Here is a 21,222-nt window from a genome sequence, read left to right on the forward strand (position 1 = left end):
TATTTTAACTTTTTTAATTAAAAAACACCCTCACTACTTCTAGGAGGAGCGGGCACAAAATCAAACAATGCCAGATGGTTACTGCAGAAGGCTGATAATACCTTTAAGACACCAGCCCATCAGAAGCTCAACAAAACCGATAAGGTATTTTAAATGAAGTAAAAGATAAGAGGTATCTTACCCATAGAAATTATCTTCTTTTGCATAAGCTTTTATATCTGGTATCATGGTAATTTTTTTTCATCACAGAAGGCATCATGGTGTCATTCTAAATCATTGCTATCTTTAAATGTGAATCTGAGTAAACTAGAATCCTTGACTTCATGGAAGTTACAGAATAATGTGATATTAGATGGGTAAATATGCCCCCAAGTGTCATTATAAAATGTGTTACATGCTATAAAGGAAAAATAAGGAGGTTTACTTATGTGCAGGGAAGATACGTAACTTAGGTTTGGGCAGGTCAAGAACCTTCTCTGAGGTAGTGACACTGAAGTAGAGACAAAGGATGTTGGAGGAATTAACTGGCAAGAATGGGAGAAGGGAGAGGGTGTCACAGAGACATCAGAAGGTTCCAAAGCCCAACCAAGGAGAGAGCTTCAGTCAGGGTCCCCAAGGAAACGGGTGAGTGTAGAGGATAGTGGAGGGCTGGGGCTGGATCCCACAGGGCCCTCCTTGGGACATGGCATTCAAGGCTTATAGCCTATGTGCAATGGGAAACAATTCACTGGTTTTACACAGGAGGGATTTGATCTATTATTATTTTATTTTATTTAGCTTTATTGAGATATAATTGACAAATAATGATTTATTTTATTTGTTTATACCCATTTATGTTTCTTTACCAGGCATGAAATTTATATTTCGTTACCAGGCATGAAATTTTGAAAAACATGAATTAAAAAAAAATCCTCCAAAGAGCTCCCAGTGCCTGCAGCTGCATAGAAGCAGACTAGGTGCAACACTGACTGACCAGCAGAAGGAAGCTAAGCTAGATTTTTCTCATTGTGGTGATAGATTTATGCTGCTGAACTATTTCTAACTTCGTGCCTTGCTCACGAGAGTCAGGAATACGCTCCGTAGCCAGGAACAAAGCCAAGCACAGAGAGCAAACCTGTGACTTTGACCACAAAGGGCATCATGTTATTACCTAACTGGGTTTACACGTGGTGGAGCCATGTGACTGTGCAGTTTTCTCACTGAACCACATAAATTGCCCAACAAATGAGGATTCAAGTGTAAAGGTTTCCAAGGTGGATACCATGACTTCCGCAGTACTTAAGACTCGAGAGAGAGTGGTTTCTCATCACTTCTCAGGTCAAATCCACACTGCTCAGCTCAGGGCTGGGCCTCACCGACTGCCAGCAGCTTGGCACGCTCATGACCAAGGTGTGTCACCCAAGCCAGCTGCCACTCACCACGGACACTGCCACTGAAGGCTCACCACCACTTGGGGCTTTTCTTCTACTGTTTGACACCCACATCATTTTTGCCAGTCTACTTCTATCATGCCCTTCTAACCTCAACTCAGAAAATAAAGAGGAAAAGTTAATTTTTTTTGAAAAAGGTAACAGTCTTTGAAAAAGGGTAGAAAGAGTCAAAAGACAAATGCCAATGTTTAACAATATTTCTAGTCCTGAGAGAGTTTAAATACCTCATAGTATAATTGTAGGTGGGTTATTTTTGGTTACCGATTCTGAACATACTTATTGAGCATCAGTTATGTGTGAAACACTGTCTCAGGGGGAGATGAGTATGATCTAATCCTTGGCCGAGAGCAAATTCCAGTCCAAGGAGGAGACAGGAGACACCCAGGAAGCAAGCAGTTAGAACACGGTGTGAGGAAGTTTCCAGTGAAGGCTCGTCGAGGGAGGGATCCCAGGTACTGAGTCCTGAAGAATGGCAGGGAACAGATAGGGTGGCGGGGGCTCAGTAGGCAGAGAGAGCAGCTTGTACAGGCTTGGAGGCAATTCAGAAGTCCTTAGGTCTTTATAAGAGAGGTGTACTTCCAGGACAGCAGGGATAAATCAAGTCTTGACTTTCTCTGCTCCAGGCTGACCAGTTCTTACTCCTCTCCTCAAGACAGTCTGTCCCAGTGTAGGTCTTGGTGTCCAGAAGAGGCACAGGCAGGAGACCTGTGTTTTGTGTCCAGGTTGGAAGAAAAAGGTTCAGGTTTTCAAACTGAGATATCTATGCAAATGACAGGACATAATATTTACCACCTAGGACAGATGGTGACCGTAGTTTTAATAGCACTTTAAAGGCCCAGTGTGCTTCAGGAAGAAAGTCCTTCACAGCCTCTGAAAAAGTAATGGATGTGGAAACTTACATGACTCCTAATAAAACTTTAGAAGTAGGCAATAGAAGATATATTGGCATGTTGAGTCCCTTCCAAATCCTCCAAATTTGTGACTCCCAAGCATTGTAATGAAACTAGTGATGGGCTTACAATTCCATTTATGGATTTTGTAATGCATTTTGTTTTGACTCTTACTATGTGTCAGATGGACTTCTTTTTCCCCCCAGATGGGACTTCTGTGACTAGTCACTCTAATTCTGCATCAGTGCCAGTTGTTTTTCCATCACTCTAGAATATCAGTAACACTAGCGAATCTCCAAGCAGGTGATGTTGTATCACACCTAACACTTAGACTTGGCCAAAATCAAGTCCATGAGATGAACTGCAGACAAGTAAAAGCCGTTATGTACTTAACAGCACCAAAATTTTCCATTACAAATACTGTTTTTACTTTTTCTTAAAAAAAAAAAAAGTGCTTTGAGGGGCTTTGAATTTCTAAGCCTTCGAGATCAAAGATTTCTTCAGCTGCCTGAATTATAGGAATTTTGAAAAACAAAAACAAATCCTTTTCCTGCTATAAAATCCTTGCCATATTTTTGTCTTTATGTAATTCAAAACAGCTGAACTAAAAAATGAGGTTGATGAGTTCTAAAGACTCATCGGAAATGGAGCAGTCAATCATTTTGCAAGTGTCATTCTAATTAATCTGACCCAAGAATAAATTTTACTAAATTCTTATCTGATATTCCAGAAAATTGCTAAATAGCACTTGGAATTAAACAACTTGTGGCTAAGGATACCAAAATGTTTAAATTGTTTATTAAAGTGATTCAAGACTGAATTATAATAATGTGGGCATGGCGGTGGTAGCAGCCAGTGTAATTTTCCTGTGATTCCACACACACCCTTGGCTACGTTTGTGTCCTTTTAGCAGCATGATTGGCTAAATAGCGAGCTGTTTATTTCAAAAGCCTTTGCAGAAAACATAGACCTTGTTATAAAGCAATAGTTTATATGTAGTTATCAGTTTGCTGATGTTTTTAGTATACAGCCTGACCCTCAGGATAAACTGCTTTTAGCAGGGGGGGTGACGTTCGCTCATAGATCATCTGGGATAACAGACACCCTGACAGTTTGCTACCTGTGCACTAGTGGTCTCAGAATTTCAGCACTTCCAAAATGAACCAATTTTTGCTTTATCACAAGAGAGATCTCATTATGTTCATACTCATGAAAAAGCTAGATGGCAAATATGGTAGAAAGTACATGTCCTTATGCATGGGGGCGTAGCGGTGGCTTATGTGCTTTCTGACATTTGAGACTTAAGGCACTTTATATGTACGAGGACATTTGTTTCCAATTTCCTCCTGTGTTACCTTTAAAAAAAATTTTAATAAGTTTTTCCCCAAGTATTGTATTATAAAGAAATACACTCTAGAGAAAAATTCGAAGACAAAAAGTAAAGAAAATATAAACATGAGTTTTAAAAATCCCACCATTTGCATTTGTTTTTATGTCAATCTACATTTTGTTGCTTTTGCTTTATGAGAATGTATTTACATAATTGAGATCGTGCTGCATACAGAATTTCTACTTTTTTCTTTATAACACGGTACTCTGAGTTTTGTAGCATCAGTCTTAATGAATGCATACTACTCCTTTATAACCATTTTGGGACATTCAAGTTGCTTCCAGTATTTTGCAATCATAAACAATTCTGCAGTTCACATCTTTATACGTAAAACTTTTCCAATATTGCTGTATTAGACAAAGACTTTAGGCTGTAAGTCACAAGAAATCAATTCACCCTGGCTTAAGCAAAAGAGGAACTGTATTAGCTTGCGTAATTAAAAAGCTAGGGGTAGAGATTGGCTTCAGGCATGGCTAGACTTAGGGGCTCAGCAGTGTCTTCAGGAATCCATCTTCCATCTCCTGGACCAGCTTCCCTTTGTGCTGATTTCATTCTCACGCCTGCTCCTTTACCTCTTCCCATAAGAAACAGCAGCTCTGTCCTAGCATTTCTCCCAGCAGAACTCCCACAGTTGAAGCTCACTAATATGACTGGGGTCAAACATGTAACTCTGAGCCTGTCACTGGGGCCAGGACAAGGGAATGTTCCAACTGGCCTATAGGACCCCCTGCTCCCTTTCCCACCTCTCCCATCTGACTCCTCCACTGCCCTCACTCTGCACACCTGGACCCTTTGCTGTTTCTTGAGCCCACCAGTCTGCCCTTCATCCGGGGCCACTACTCTTGTCCCCTCTTCTGCCTTGCTCACTCTTCCCCCAATGTCCCCATGGTTTGCTGCCCTCTCACTTCCTTCAGGCCCTACTCAGGGACTGCCGTGATCCCCTCTTCACTCTCTAGTCTCTCTCCCTGTTTCTCTTTGTGGACTTATGACTACCTGATGTTCTGTTATATATTCACGTGGTATATGTGCGAATTATTTGTCTCCTTCCATGGGAACCACGAGGCCTGGCAGTTTCGTTTGCAGCTCTCTCCAGCATCTAGTATTTATCAAGTGAGTTAATGAATGAGTTTGCCAGGCCAGGCATGTACCCATCTGTAGGGTCAGCCCACCCTAAGGATAAGAGGTGTCTGAAAGGATGGTGTGATTCCTCAAAGAAAACAGGTGGCCATCTCCGGACCAAGGGGGACGGGTTGCCAGACCGTCCACAGCATTGTCACGCTTTCAAGTTCAGATCACCGTCTACAGCAAAGTCCCAGGAGTGGGATTCCAAAGGATACGAATGTTTTGAGTTTCCTGGTATGTACTTCAACCCCCTATAAAACTCCTCCTCGTAGTAGACAAAATAGTCTTACATGCAGATCATATCATGCCCCCCCACAACTTAAACCCGATAGCTCCCCACTGTACTGGGAATAAAAGAAGAGCTCTGCCCTGGCACCCCAGGCCCCAAATGCTCCATTATCAGCCTTACTCTCTGACCTCTCAGGCTGCAGCACACTGGCTTTCTCTTCTGCCCTGGAATCCACACATTCCACCTCAGGACCCTCGTGTTATCTCTCCCCTCTCTGCCTGGAAGGCCTGGATCACAGGTCTGGCCTGACAGCCGCCTCTTCTCTCTCCTCAGAGCTCAGCTCAAATGTCCCCCCATGAGACCACCCAAACAGCGCCCCTCTCCCTCGCCCGCACCTGGGCCTTTCCAGCAAACCTGGTGTTTTCTTTACAGTGTCAACACCCTTTTATTTGTTACCTCATTTATTCTGTCTTCATCACTAGAATGTAAGTTCCATGATGCCTTTTTCTCGCTGTCCACTGCTGTATTCCCCAAACTCAAAAACTGGTACCTGGCATATCAAAGGCCTTTAATGAAGTTTTTTGGAAAAAAATAACAAAATGCTCTTCAGGAGGACTGTAGCAATTAACACCCCTATCAGCAGTAAGAATGCTCATTTCACCTCATCTCTCATTGAAGCGGTTTTCTTAGAATACAGCTCAAGAGATGTAATTTTGGGGAGAAGCAATGGGGCCGTTTAACAACGACCACTCCCATTTGAACAGAGATCAGGCACATTCTGGTACAGCCAGGTATGTTACAACAAGGCCCCACCAATAAGATTTTACTTTCCCATCTAGTTTAAGTACAGCCCGAATCTTCATCCCCACTATGTAAGTGAAGAAAGACTCCTTTTTGTTGCAACTGGACTCAAGGGAAATTTCTAAACATGTTACACAGAGTAAAAATTAGTGAATAATCAGCTCAAGTATTTGGGATATGGACAGGCATCCTTTCTGTGCACTCCCATCCCAAATGATCCAGCTGTGCTAATATTTTGACTTATAGAACCTTCGCTAATCTTTCATTATTAACATTAAAATGCATATATTTTGTATATTTTGTTTTAAAGCACTTCAGGTTAAAAGAAAGTCTTGCAAAAATAATTGATCTACATAAAAAGTATTTAATATAGAGAATACCAAAGCACCTTTCATTAGGTAGAAGTCCCTGTGACATATATCAGATAATACTAATCAAATCTCCCTTTACCTGAAAAGAATTTCTGTTTGAATACAAAGTAATAAACTTCTTGTTCCCATCTTTTTTCAGACAAATCTTCAGCATCACTGAATCTGGGGGTCACAATGAATCCAGCAAAGAAATGACTGTGTTCTTCAAAAGAAAATAGCCAATACAAAGTTTTCTAATTTAAAAACAGCACCATTGGAGGAAAGGGATATGTCTTTTAAGTGCAAAGTCCCTCAACAAGTGATTTACCAAAATTCATGCTAACTAAACTTTGAGTGGTTGCTTTCTATAACCTTCCTGTGATCTGGGGTAGAAAACAGAATAAAGTTAAAAAACAAAGCAAAACAGTAACTTTTAAGAATCAACACACAGACACACACACACACACACACACACCCCTGGCAGAGTGTGTTCTTCTTTGTTTTCTGCCCATTGTATCACCAGTCAGCGACCTCTACCACAAAGGGCGTTTTCACATCTATCTTGCCACTGTTGATGATGGAGCAGTTGGTGAGTGGACGGTCATGCCCATCAGTTGCCTGCAGTTCTATGGAGTGGACCACTGTCTGGTGAGAGAAAAGTAGACCCATGGATCACTTCTGACCAGCAACTGTGGTGATCAAGAGGTAAAATCAATGTGAAGTCTGAAAGCCCTAGTGGGAAATAAGTTGTTTTTGCTTTTTCTATAATTACAAAAACCATGCAAGATAACTATGGAAAATTTAGTCAGGAAATTTATATATAACAGAATAAAATTTACCCACTAGCTTGCTAATCAGAGAGCATATTTGTGAATTTCCTCTCTTCTTTTTATTAGCATTTTATATTCTAAAAAAATTAGATATTTTTGCAAACATCTAGTGCTAATAAAAAAAAGTATTTCTAGTCACTTGTTACAACCCAACTTAAGAGTTAACGTGGAATTTGAGACAGTTTCAGCTCCACTCTATAAGAGGTCTAGGCATAAGAAAATGAGCCAGAAAGCAGTTTAGTAGTGGAGCTAGTTTTGGGTTTGTCCATTTTAAAGCCGACCCCAGCCAGTAATCTACAGGTTGAGTCTGATACTAATGTAACCCCAACCCCACAGTCGTGTAAAAGGCCCCTTTCTCTACTCCGGAAGGCTTCACAAGCTCATGGACTAATTTATGTCACATACTGGGCCAGGACTAGGCAAGTGGACTTCTGATGAGTTTCCCAAACAGCGTTGAGACAAAAACAGCAACAAAGTCTCTGAGCGCTTTGGACATGGTGTCAGCTAATCCAGTCTCTGGCTGACTTAGGTTAATTTAAGATAAACGACCAGCATTCTTCTAATAATATCAATAATATATATTTCTAAATAGATTGTGTGTGTGGGTTCATATGTGCACACGTGTACCTAAAGCAGCAGCTACACATCCGAACTACCTGTGGCACTTTAAAAACTGCTTATTTCATGGTTAAAATGGAAATTTCTATGTTGTGTACATGTTACCACAATTTTTTAACACGCTTATTCGCGGGCCCACCTCTGGAGGCTCAGGAGTTTTAAAAATAAACCACATGGGGCTCAGGGCTTTTAAAAATATTTTATTTTGAATTGTGGTAAGAAACACATAACATAAAATTTGCCGTCTTATCCATTTCTAAGTGTACAGTTCATTAGTTTAAGCATATTCACACTATTGTGCAACTAAACTTCAGAACTTTTTCATCTTATGAAACTGAAGATCTATAGAGATACCCACTGAAACGAGCTCCCGATTTCCTCATCCCCCCAGCCCCTGGCAACCACCATCCTGCTTTATGTTCCCATGTATTTGACTACATTAGATACCTCATTTGAATGGACTCATACAGCCTTTTTGTGACTGGCTTGTTTTCTTTAACATTCCAAAGGTTTATTCATGTTGTAGCATGTGACAGGATCTCCTTCCTTTTTAAGGCTGAATAATATTTCATTGTATGTACATGTGGGATTTTATCTGGTTACTTTAAAAAGAGTTTCCACTTATTTCAAGTGTGAGATGAATTAAGTACTCAACTTCTCCCTGTCAAGTCCCCAGCTTCTGCCCCAATGCTCCTAACAATTAAAAATACCACACCATATATAATTTATTCACCTTTGAAAAGGCCAGTCAGCATGTAATTATGGCTCTCTAACAAGCACGTTTGGAGATTAAATCACTAAGAGTACTCTCATTATAAATCTTTGAATGAGAAAAAATAATACATCAAGTTACCATTCCATCAATGACTTTTCCAAATACCACATGTTTGCCATCCAACCAGGTGGGCTTGGTCAAGGTGATAAAGAACTGAGAGCCATTGGTGTCAGGCCCAGCATTGGCCATGCTGACCCACCCAATGCCATAATGCTTCAGTTTGAAGTTCTCATCTGGAAATGTCTCACCATAAATGCTTATACCTGAGTGAGACAAAACAAAAAGGGGAGAGACAACAGATGTTCTATGAAAGTAAATTCTTCAAAGGGGAATATAAGGTTTGAGTAGATTGGTTAATAGAACCCTGTAGGAGGTGGGGATGGGGAAAAGATGGTCAAATATAAGGAGAAATAAAGCAGAGGATAAAATTAACGGGGACTTCCCTGGAGGTCCAGTAGTTAAGATCCCATGCTTCCACTGCAGGGGGCATGGGTTAGATCCCTGGCTGGGGAACTAGGATCCTGCATGCCACGCAGCACAGCCAAAAAAATTTAAAAAAAAAAAATTAGCTCCTTAAGGAAACAGGGCATCAGGGACCAAAACAAATAAACAAAAGCCTTAAGTATGACACAAGATGGAAGGATGCCCTCTGGCCTCAAACCAAGACCCAAACCCTGAACAAGCAAGTCAGTGATTTCACTCTGAAACGAGAAGGAACTGAAGGGCAGGATGACATTGTGAAGCCCAATGGAAAGGTGGATAAGCGAACCTAGTGGCTCCACCTCTGTCCTGAGGTGCAGGTCACTTGCCCTGGATCACTCCTACCTCTGCAGCCAACCAGAGTACAATACGCACTTAATATACACCCTTAGTAAATTCTCACAACAATCCTGTAGAATAGGTTTTCTCATTCCCATTTTGAATGGGAAACAGAGGTTATCAAACTTGAAAACAGCAGAGTAGAACTTGACCTTCTGGCTCTAACTCTGGTTCCCTAAGCATGAAGAGCCTCAGCACTGAGAACAGCGCAAGCCTGGAAGTCATTAGGCTTGATGACTTCAGGGCTCATCAGGATACAGAGGATCACAGCAACTGAGAGCACCCAGGGAGCCAACCTTGGACGGAAGAACCAAAGGCAGGCATGGGGGCTGGAGATCAAGCACAGCAGCAGGGAGAGCAGAACACATTTTTCCTATAAAACAACAGTACAGACCATGAAAAGTATCTGCTCCATCCCCTAACACCCTGAGTGACTGTCACACCCACCTCCTCCGCTGCAGGGCTCCTTATCCATTGGTGGCCAGCCTTAAAGTCCTGGCTCAGTTAGCTCTTGTGTCATCTCCTTTCTTACTATGCAGTACTTGTGAAGGACCAGGCAAAAATTCTACTTCCTTAAGACTTGGGTCTCACATAAGGTGTTTTTCTTCATTTATATACAACCAAAACTTCTTCACAGCTAATGTAGTTAACTTTTAAAACACAATATCTACAAAGTGTTGCAGTAGAGGAATTAGTAAGGACATTCTGTGAATCCTAATTATTTTCCTTCTTAAGGTTTACATCTTGCAATATATGGCTTTTGAATGAATAACTAGATATTTTAACAACTTCACTCCTTTGTAATTGTCTTATTTTATACTTATCTGAGTAATTAATACAATATTTAATAATTTAAGGAAACCTGACTTTTTTTTTTTTTTTTTTTTTGTAGACTAGATCAAATATAATTCATCTTACCCAGAAAAAAAAAAATCCTGGCTCAGTTAGAAGGACCAGAAGTGGATACCAAAGGCAAGCCATTTATAGCTGGTTGGTAAGTGACATATGAGGTGGGCTGGTAGCAAAGTTTAAATGATCCAAAAGGTCCTATCTACAAATCTCATGTGAACCCATACACACACACAGAGCAGGGAAAGCAGAGAGAGAGAGGGACACAGAAAAGAGGACACAGTAGAACTCCATCACCATTCTTGCTGGGCCCCAGGCAGGGCGGTGGGGTGCCAGTCCTGAGGGAACCCGTACTGGAGCTGCAGGCTTTTCCACTGAGACCCAGCTCTGCAGCAGCTGGGGTTGCTACCCTGAGCATCCTCACCAACCCCATGAAACCAAGTAACCTGAACATGTTCCTGTGCTCCATTCTACATTCCCATACCTGGCAGCATTTCTGCAGGGACTAAAAGTAATCCTCCTGAAGTGTCTGGCAAATCCAAACATTTAATGGCAGCCATTTTGTTATTTAAAAAATTGCAATAAACATAAAATGAACAATAGTGCTTGAAAATGGCTTGTTTCTTGAAAAAGTTAGCAATTTAATATCCACCAAAACCAGTATTTGCTGAATTAAAAATCTTAAACCTGAAGTAAATTTAAATTCTGTGTGGTTATATACTGTGTGTGTGTTCAGGAATTCACTACATTTCTGGGGAAAAATAGTCCAGGGAGCTGGGTAGCTGGAATCCTCAATGAGAAACAATAAGCTCAGAGATACTTAAACTCTGTAAATTGAATTATTTGTACTTTATAGAATTCTAACTTTGTTGATAAAAATTAATGTATACTGTAATTTTGACAAGTTGTCTATTACTTAATTTTTTTATTGTTGAAAAAGCTGACAATTAAAATGAAAGAATTTTGAAAGAAGGAGGTACATTCACCTATAATCCTGCCACCTAAATACCAGCCTCGTCATTCTGGCGTGATGTCCCCAGACCCCCTCCACCAACGTGCACATCTGCAGCTGGCTGCCACCCCAGGGTACAGTTTTTCAGTCTACGTTTCCTTGCTATGACAGACATCTTTCTGTATTGCTACATACCAGAAGTCTAGGATTTTAAGCACTGCAAAACAGCCTACTAAATGAATATACCTCCACTATGGAAAGATAATGAACACCAAAGCAATACTGTTACAAATTAGGAGGCCTCACTCATTCACACCTACCAAGATTTTGTCAGATACGGCACCCCCACCCCAACTCAATCCTTCTTGAAAAATTAGTCTGGTTGTCTTTATGACTTTGTTCCTTAAATCTGGGAATTCAATATGCTGGGTAAATACATCATCTTAATCTTAGGTTTCACCTGGGTAAGCAGGAAAGGAAAAATGTTAGACAACATTACCGCCAGTGCCATCTCCACTGGTGAAGTCTCCTCCTTGAATCATGAAATCTTTGATGACGCGATGAAATTTGCTTCCTCTATATCCATATCCTTTCTAAAGAGATTATGTCAATTGAATACACAAGTAGATACAACCCATACTGTAAGATAAACCCCAGTGTTTATCTGGAAATGACAAAATGAGAAAATTACACAAAATATCTACAGAACTAGATTAGGTGCCTGCAATAATTTACTGATAGAAATTTATCATTAGCTGACTGAAAAGTAAACACATAAACTATAGAGGTAAAGTATTAACCTGCACAAGTAAAAAGAGAGAAGTCTGCATTTTCACTTGATGACTGTTTCCTGTCAGTTTCTAGAACCCTGAGGAAACTGAAGGCTTGAAGAATAGCGATTTTCTAGGAAAATAAAGTAAAATATTGTTAGATGTCTCAAGTTCATCTCATCTACTAATTTAATACTTATTTTCCCAGAATACATCTTTACGTTTGGCTTAAAAGAAGGAAGATCTACTTCTGCCCAGTTAAAGGGAATAAAACTGAGACATACCTCTCCTGTTGCCAGAGCGATAAAATTTTCCACAGTCTTGGGCACAACTTTTCCAAAGAGGCCAATCACAATTCTGCCAACATCTTTATCTCCAATCCTCACATCAAAGAAGACCTGCGTGTGGTTGAAAGGCAGAGAAGGTTATAATGTGAAAAAGCCACAATACAAGGTAAGGGAACATGATAATCTGAGAACTGATCCCCATGCAAGGGCCCTGCCCACCAGTATTTTATAAAGGAGCACGAAGGAGCTATTTTATGAAGGAGCATGATATAAAGTAAAGGAGCTCTGAAACCATCTTGTGGGTACATTTCACTCACAAATATTCATTCACCAAACAGTTACGGAGCACCACCTCTAGGCCAGGCACTGTACTAGAAACTGGGTTTAAAGTTGGACTCAATACTGTCAGAGTCAGCCAGTAATGTCTTCAAGAATTCCTCTCCCCTCCACAACCCAGACCAGCACTGCTCTGGCCTCCCGTTTCCTAGATCTGCGGACACGGGTTAGAGTGGAGACTGTTGGTCTCCTGAGAGGTAATGCTCTCCAGTCTTGGCAGGAGGAAAAAAAATGGTGAGGAGAGAAACAGTCTAACCATCCAGATTTATTTTTTCATAACTTCGAGCAGCGCTAAATTCCCAATGAGTTCTCAGTAGACATCTGCTGTCAAGGGGACCATGAAAGATTATCACAACACACAACACTCCTCCAGAAGGCCTGCCACTCACGTCCAGACACACTAAGGCACCAGGGCCACAGCTGCACCCAAAATACAACAAACATTACACTCAGGTCCTGACAGAACCATTTACCCTGTAAACTCAGACACCAAATTCAGTCATCATGTCCCCAAAGCTGCACATGTACAACGTGTCCTTACTCTGTCACAACAGTTTAGAACAGAAAAGAGCAAGCACACATCCAGAAATGAGTCACTTTTTTTTTGCAGATAAACTTTAAAAGCTCTCTTGGACTTTTTTTTTAACTGTTTCATCTGAAATGAAATTACATACATCTTGCTTCACAAATCACTGTGTTGAGATGATTCTGAGATAGAATGCTTGAAAAGGCCATGGAGTCAAAGGGCATTCTATTAGCGAGTTTAGATTATACGAACCAATGTACTGTTTGAATGGGTAAAAAAGACATTCAAGAGATGGCTTTAAAAAATATAAGAAGGGTTGTCAAAGACAAAAGATGTCGTACAGTTTAGAAAAATCACGAAGTAAAGACTGTCAAGCTGTAGTTCAAGACAAGAGCTTCTGTCAATACGTCAGGACGTCTTTCACAGGATGATGTGGTATTTTGCAATTTTACATGGCCAAAGCAGCAAAGACTGTATTATTATTTATATGGTAAAACTTCATAGAATGCACAGAAGACGGTGCCCTTGAGAATGGGCAGTGCAGTGGAGTAGGACAATTCAGGAAGCTGCATTAACACCCACAGGAGCCCAGCATGCAGAGCTGGGGTCAAAGAGAAGCAGGTTCTCCAAAGGGATTTCTGAACCAAGGAGTAAATTCAATAACAGGCAATAACGAAGCAGCACTGGGACAAGAATTGGGTATGTAATCGTAAAGAAGCACCCTATAAGACACTAGAAAAGCCTATCAGACTTTTAAAATAAAGAAGAGGAAATAAAGCCTGTGAACACTTCAACAGCAAAGAGAATCAAATATGGGAGGGCAGCATAAGAAGATGAAGCAAAAGTGTCTGTCACCCAGCATCACTCTTCAGTAAAAATCTTATTTTCTTACACGCAGCCTAGCACACATATTAATATGATTTTTTTTCCAAACCACAGCATCCTTCAACTTCATGCGTGATGGCAAGAAAATATAGCAGAGTTTCCCTAACTCTAATGGAAATGATGAAATCAAATCTTATTGTCAACAAGTACTTGTCAAAGATCCATGCAGAAGGCAGCGTGAGGGTACAAGCTACTGGAGGGAGTCCCTGTCCTAAGGGAGCTTATGTAAACAGGCCAAGTAAACGAACAACCATAGCACAAGGCCCCAGGTTACAAATGCCCCAAGAACACTGTACACCCCCTGTTCTGGAGGAATGTTAAGGCTGAAGGAAGGCATCCTGGCAAAGGTGTGATGGGAGGCAGGCCTGGAAGGAGGGGAGCAGCCTCCAGGGACAAGGATGGGCAGTTCTTTCTGGGACCAAAGCACTGAGTCAGGAAAAGTGATCCATGTGCAGAGAAGCAACACAGCCCTTCTGACCGCAGCCGGCTGGGAAGGGAGACTCTCACCAGTTCCAGAGGCAAAGGAAGGATGCCAGCTAAGAGATCCAGCTTTTGTTAGGCAACACTAGGAGCATGAAAGACAAAATTTCAATTTGAGGCTGCGTTCACTTGGACTGAGATTTATGATGAATATGGCTCTGTCTAGGCAGGGAACCCTTAAGGGGTAGAAACGGTGTTTTTAGATTCCCAGTGCTCTGCAGTGTCAGCTCACGCAGGTACTCAAAAAATCCTAAATAGTTCAATGCCAGTTGATACTAAATGAGGACCAGGGCGCACACACACCTAGACAGAGGGTGAAGGTGGGCCCAGGGTGGCTGCCAGGCAAACCCTCTCACCCTGATATCGTCTGTGACTTTGCTGCGTGTCCTTGGGAACAGGCCCCGTGCTAGACAAGGGGTGGGGCTGCAAAGTCCCTACCCTCCTGGAGCTTACCGTCCCACAGAAGAGAAAGCATATAGATACTCGCTATACTATAATGGGAAGTCAGGTTTCACGAGAAGATATGTACAGATAAAATGTCACGGTTAGAGTGATGATTATCTATGGAGATCTGGGCAGGCTTCCTGGAAAAGGTGGCACTTGAATTCCATGTTGCACTTCAGGAGCTGGCCCCTCAGTCACTCCTTTTTTCCCTTGAGGCTGCCCTTGAAAGTCATTTGAAAATTACGGGGGGACTTCCCTGGTGGTGCAGTGGTTAAGAATCCTCCAACACAGGGGACATGGGTTCGAGCCCTAGTCCGGGAAGATCCCACATGCCGCAGAGCAACTAAGTCCGTGCGTCACTAAGCCTGTGCTCTAGAGCCTGCGAGCCACGACTACTGAGCCCATGTGCCACAACTATGGAAGCCCACGTGCCCAGAGTCTGTGCTCCACAACAAGAGAAGCCACTGCAATGAGAAGCCCGCACACTGTAACAAAGAGTAGCCCCTGCTCACTGCAGCTAGAGAAAGCCCACGCGCAGCGACGAAGACCCAATGCAGCCAAAAATAAATAAGTAAAAAAAAATTTTTTTTTTTTTATTACAGGGCACTGGAGGTGGGGAGAGACAGGGGAAGAGGCAAGAGGCACTCACATAGCCTGGCCCAAACCCTGTAGGGTTAATCCTGCTTCCATTTCCAAAGTAACTGGGGAAGACACCAAGGACACGAGCTGTGAGGTCCAGGAAACTGTCCTCAAACCAGCTCCAGCACTAACTGGCCATGGGACCTTGGGCAGCTCTGAGCTCCTGTTCGTCATCTGTACCCAGATGATGATTCCTCTCAGGGCTGCACTGCCACAGGAGGATTAATAACATAACACAAATAACACTAACAATTGACCTCTTTAATCAGGAACTTCAATCAGGGCTAAGCATTTTACATGCTTTATCACATCTAATATGCAAAACCCTGCAGGTAGGTATTATTTCTCTTTCCACTTCCAGAGGAAATAGAAATGGAACAGAGGAGGAGCCTCAGACATTAGGTAACTTGTTGTTACCCCAGCTGAAGCCTCTTGGCCACTCCAAGAGCTGCGGGAAGTGCCAGCAAAGTGTGACATGAGTGCAGCTGGAAAGATGGCAGCAGTATTTTCTGCAGTCTCGGTGTCTGACCCTGCACAGAGCCCATGGCATCTGCTGGAAAGTGCAGGGCTGCAAACACTAATTCGGTGGATTTTGAGACCAGCGAGCTGGAGCCCAAACCCGAGGCTCCACGGATGGCCAGGAGGCTGAGGTGTCCAGCTGGCAGCAGGATTCATGGACAAGGTGAGTGCCATTAAAGGGCCCTGGGGGGAATAGCACTTCACACCTCTCATTTACAGATTCCTGTTTTTAAACAAAATCAGAGGAAAAGGTAAAGACTGCTGGGGAAAACAATAAACTAGAGTGATGGCCAAGTAATCTACTTTTCCACACTCAGAGAAATCATTTTTTAATGTTTCTACTTTCCAATAGATTAGTTGTTTTAAAATGTCCACTGAAAAAGTAATTCAACAGAGTTGAAAAGGTGGAAGGACATGCCTACACAGTTTTTAGAACGTAATGACAAATGGGGTGGGAAAAAAGGAGATAGATTGAGTGACTGTTCCAAAAGTAGAGTCCTGAAAACTCCCTCAGTGACAGCACCCTGGACTTGGGGCTAAGATGCCCCAACTCTTCCCCTCTTGCAGCCACCAGCTTCCTCCCCTCTCCTCGAGGTTCCCAACCGCAGCTCCACACTCCCAGAGACTGTGATTACTGATTACTTGCTCTGGGGTAGTCTCTGCACTGGTAGGTCTAAAAGCTTCCCAGGTAAGCCTGTTCCCAAATACTATAGGTGACGTTCTCACAGTAACAAATTATTCGTTGCATATCTGAAATTCACATCTCACTGGGCATCCTGTATTTCATCTGACAGTCCTACTCCCTTTCTCCCACCCTTATCTAAACAGTCAGCAAGTCCTGTTAGTTACACTTCAAAAGTCGATTTCTAGTCCCTCCCTGGCTCCCCATTTCCACCATTACCCCCCCTAATCCAAGCCACCACCATCCAGATTCTGACCTGGAGCCCTGAAGACCTCCCAGTTCACTCTCCACTGAACAACCACAGTAATTGTTTAAAAGCATATATGAGATCATGTCAATCCCATGCTTAAAACCATTCAGCAGCTATAACTGCACTTAGAATAAGACCTCAAATTATGAGAATAATTGCCTTAAAACCCATACTCCGAACTGTGGCCCGGAAGGCACTACCTGATCTTGCTGCTGCTCACCCAGAACCTCATCTCAAGCCACTCCCCCTCTCATCCCTGGGCTGAAGCCACACCATCCTTTCTCCATCCTCTGAACATACTTTTCTGTCTGGAGGCCTTGCATATGCAGTTCCCTTTGCCTCCTAAGTCTTTGCCAGGCTTTTTTTTTTTTCTTACCCTTCAGGTATTTTTAAATGTCACCCAATCTATTTCCGGGTTTATTTCCTTCATCATTTCAACTTCATGAATTTTATGTTTAAGGCTTATCCCATGAGACCCAAATAGTATCTGCAGATTGGAAGAACACCCCCCCCACTTCCCCCCCTTCAGCTATGTGGCTTTGTATAAGCCGTTTCCCAAAGCTAGATAAGCCCCAAAGATCAAGGGGCTGGGAGGAGAATCAGTGCTCAAAGCCAGCAAGCTCAGTTTATCACCGCACGTACTCCGCAGCACGGCCTTTCTGTTCACTCTTAGGCTACGTCAGATGTTGGGCGGAACCTCCCCCGCCCCTTGTCCTCCCCCATCCTCGGGTGGGGTGTGTGGTAGAGGATTTAAGCATCCAACAGTATCATTTCTACTGGCAGACACCGGACCGATTGTTAAGACCACCTGCAGCTGTCCCTCCTTCCAGATTCCAAGACACCCCTGCCACTGGGTTTTCTAGAAGTGGTCATCAAGGGCCCCAAATCATCCGCTCCCTCCCTCCCTCTATCTCTCCCTGCACCCTCCCATTATCCTTTAACCTTGGCTAAATATGGTGGGGAAGGACCTGAAGCTGTAAAGACACAGTCTATGGCAGATGTCCCCCCACCCCACCCCCCAATCGTGATCAAAAGGCTGGCCTCAGTTATACTGGAGCCGCCTGTGCCTTGCTAGCACCGTCCCCAAGCCCTGGGGTCCACCCACCAGCCGCCAGAGTCTGAAAAGCGCACCTCTCCCTCCCCGGGGAGGACGGTCGTTCCTAAATACTGGAAAAGGAGGATAGCCCTTGGTTTCAGCAAGGCCACGTAACGCCTGCCCCGACCCCACCGCGACAGGGGCTGGACCTGGGATCTGCCAGGTCAGGTGACACCCGCAGCGGGCGGCCCAGCTGCAACCCCTCCGCTCGCAACGCGTCTCCTCCGCCAGTCCCCGTCCCTCCCGCATTCTTCCTGCTTCTATTCCCTAGTCCCCGCCAAGGCGAAGGAAGTACTCGGCGGTCTCCTTCCTGAAGAAAGGGCCCGCCGGTTCCGGAAGCTTCTCCCAACTCCCAGGCAAAGTTCAGACAGCCGGCGGCGGGGGCCCAGCGCCCCCACAGTCTCCCGGGAGAGCGCGGGCCCCCGCGCGCGGGCAGCCTCCTGCCACCTAGCCCCCCGGCCGCCTCCCGTCCTCTGCGCCCGGGAAGCCCCCTCCTCGCCGCCCCTGACCCTGAGGTTCCAGTCCCCAAAGCTCTCCCATCCCCTCGGCCAGCACGAGGAGAAACTGCTGCCCGCCGCCCAGTCACCTTGGCCGTCACCGAGGGGCCTCGCTTGCGGACGCCTGACGCTCCCGCAGGAGGTACGAGAGCGCTGAGCCCCACGCAAAGCACCAGAGGTAGCAGCAGCCGGGGACCCGGGCCCATCGTGAGGGGTGGCAGCGGGGGCAGCGCCTCGGGCGCAACCGCAGGCTCCGGTACCGCTGGTGGAACTCTCGGCCGGCTGCGCCTGCGCGCTCCCGGTTCGGGGCGGGGGGGGGGGGCGGGGGTGATGGGGATGGGGCAGTCTGGGCAGGCCCGGAACCGAGGGCGCCTCCTCCCAAGTTCAGCCCAGCGACCCGAGCTAAGGACTCGCGAGTGGCGCGCCACGGAGGGCGCAGCCGAATCCAGCCACCCAGAGGCTGCTCTGGGCTCCGGGATCCGGAGCGAGCCAGCGCTGCTCGGGTGCTGCGGGCTCGGCCCGGACCCGGGAGCTGAGGGGTGTGCGCTGGGGTATCGCCAGGAACTTACAGCGTAGACGCGTATTAAACCTGATGGAAAGTCGAGGACTCTCCGGGCTCCGGGTCCTCCTGGCAACTTACGCGCCTTAGGGCTGGGGACTCTGCGGACGGGTCCCGGTCTGTGACCGCAGCTGCCCTTGGAGCAGCCTCCGCCGCGCCTGCCAGGTTCCAATGTTCCATCAGAGGCTTTAGCTAAGTTTTGGACGCCTCTCAGAACTCTGGGACCCCGGATGTTTCGACTCGATTACACATGATGAATGACCTCTCATTGAGATGTTTCAAGTTGGGGATATAATTTTTACAAACTTAAGAATTATGTTTAGGAAAGTTATTTAATGACATGGGGAAATGCTCATATTTTTAAATGGAAAGCTCAGTTTGCAAAATCACGTAGAAATTCGGATGTCAACTGTGAAAATAAATGTATAAAGGCATTTTAAAAATGGAAAGAAATGTACCAAAACATTTACAGTAGCTATGGTGATAGAAAAATGGATTTTTGTTTTCTTTGTAATTTTCTGATATCCCAGATGTTCTACATTGAGCATGTATTTTATAATCAGGACAATGTTGTTTTAAAACTCAATGCTTTTTGCATTAGAACTTCAAAGAACTTTTTTTATTTTAGTGTAATAGCGCCAAAATTAACTGCAAATTAATAATAGTATTCTCTTGGTTTTCTTAGGGGCTAGTGCCATGACTTTCGAGACAAGATTTTACTTAGGTAAGCAGATAGGATTCCTATATATAACTAAGTGTAGATCTCAAATTACCCTGGAACCTTCCAGTGTATACAAAGAGTAACCACCACTTTTGAGGGCTGGACAGAACACTTCTGAACTATTTTGATGTTTCAGCCCAGTGAAGGATCTAATGCCTTTCCTTATCACCTTCACCCCACATAAAGAGGGAGTCCCCCTTTCGTAGCAAGCTAAGGGTATCACAGGGCTTATGCCTATATTTATTCCTTTTGATTCAGATCTAGTACAATGTCTGGTGTATAGTGATTTCTCAATAAATATTTGTTCAGTGAGTGAATGTGTCTACTTTTTAAAAATTTTATTGGGAAGATTAATACAAATAAAGAAAAGTGCACAAAATGTAAATGTACAAATCAATGAATTATCACAAAGCAGATGCAGCTAGAACCCCACCCATCTAAAGAAATGAAATATTCACCAGCTCTCTAGAAACTCCTCTTGTACCCACTCGCAACTACTAACACTTTTTTCTCCCTAAATTAACCACAATCCTGACTTCTTCCAATATGATTTAGTTTTGTTTTAACTTTGTGTGAATGGAATCTTATGTATTCTTTTGCTCAAATTTGTTTGTGAAATTCATCCACGTTTTTGGGTGTAGCTATTTTGGTTCACAGCACAAGCTAGGGGTCGAATTTTTTTTTCCATATGAATTCCACTTGTCTCAGCATAATTTATTGAAAAGTGTTTTCTTTACTTACTGCTCTGTAATGCTACTTCTGTCATGGAACAAGTGTCCCTACATGCATGGGTCTGTTTGTGGGCCCTCTTTTCTGTCCCATTGGCATGTTTGTCTATCTTTGTGCCAATACCACATTGTCTTAATGAAAATAGCCTTATTGTAAGTCTTCAATTTTACTAGTACAAGTCTCAGCACTTTGTACAACAGATTTTTGGCTATTCTTGATGCTTTCTGTGTTCATATAAACTTGAGTTCATATCAGCTTGTCAGTTTCCAAATCCCACTGGGATTTTGATTGGAATTGCATTGCATGTATACATCATTTTGGAAAGACTTGGCATATTTGTAACATTGAGTCTTCCAGTTCATGAATGTGTCATATTCCTGTATTTATTTAGATCTTCTTTAATTTCTCTCAGTAAGATTTCATAATGTCTTACACATGTTAGATTGATTTCAAGGTGTTTGGTTTTTGGTTTTGTTTTGTTTTTTTGCTATTATAAATTATATCTTTTTAAACATTTATTTTTGTTTTTTGGTATTACATCATAGTAAAATAAATTTTGTTTACTAATCTTGAATAGACCAGTTTGTTAAACTTATTAATTCTAATATTTTATCTGTGAATTATTTAGGATTTTCTACAGAGACAACTATATTATTCATGAATAATGACAGTTTTACTTCTTCCTTTCTAATCTTTATACCTTTTATTTCTTTTTCTTGCCTTATTGCACGGCCAGGACCTTCAGTA

General features: G+C 43.3%; 1 protein-coding gene across 2 annotated transcripts; it reads right to left on the reverse strand.

Moving 5' to 3' along the window:
* Nucleotides 1–727: 727 nt before the first annotated feature.
* PPIC (peptidylprolyl isomerase C) lies at nucleotides 728–18,736 on the reverse strand. 2 transcript variants are annotated; one of them, XM_079916026.1, is made up of 6 exons: nucleotides 18,556–18,736; nucleotides 12,110–12,223; nucleotides 11,555–11,648; nucleotides 8,514–8,698; nucleotides 6,688–6,857; nucleotides 728–2,300 (listed from the first exon to the last, which is right to left on the reverse strand). In XM_079916026.1, the coding sequence occupies exons 1-5, from the start codon at nucleotides 18,670–18,672 to the stop codon at nucleotides 6,729–6,731; spliced, it is 639 nt and encodes a 212-aa protein (XP_079772152.1). In that variant the 5' UTR covers nucleotides 18,673–18,736; the 3' UTR covers nucleotides 728–2,300; nucleotides 6,688–6,728. The 2 variants fall into 2 exon arrangements, with proteins under 2 accessions (XP_079772152.1, XP_079772151.1); XM_079916025.1 differs by lacking the exon at nucleotides 728–2,300 and having other exon boundaries at nucleotides 6,253–6,857.
* Between the last annotated feature and the right edge of the window lie 2,486 nt (nucleotides 18,737–21,222).

This window comes from Stenella coeruleoalba (genome assembly GCF_951394435.1).
Source record: "Stenella coeruleoalba genome assembly, chromosome: 3".
NCBI lineage: Eukaryota > Metazoa > Chordata > Mammalia > Artiodactyla > Delphinidae > Stenella > Stenella coeruleoalba.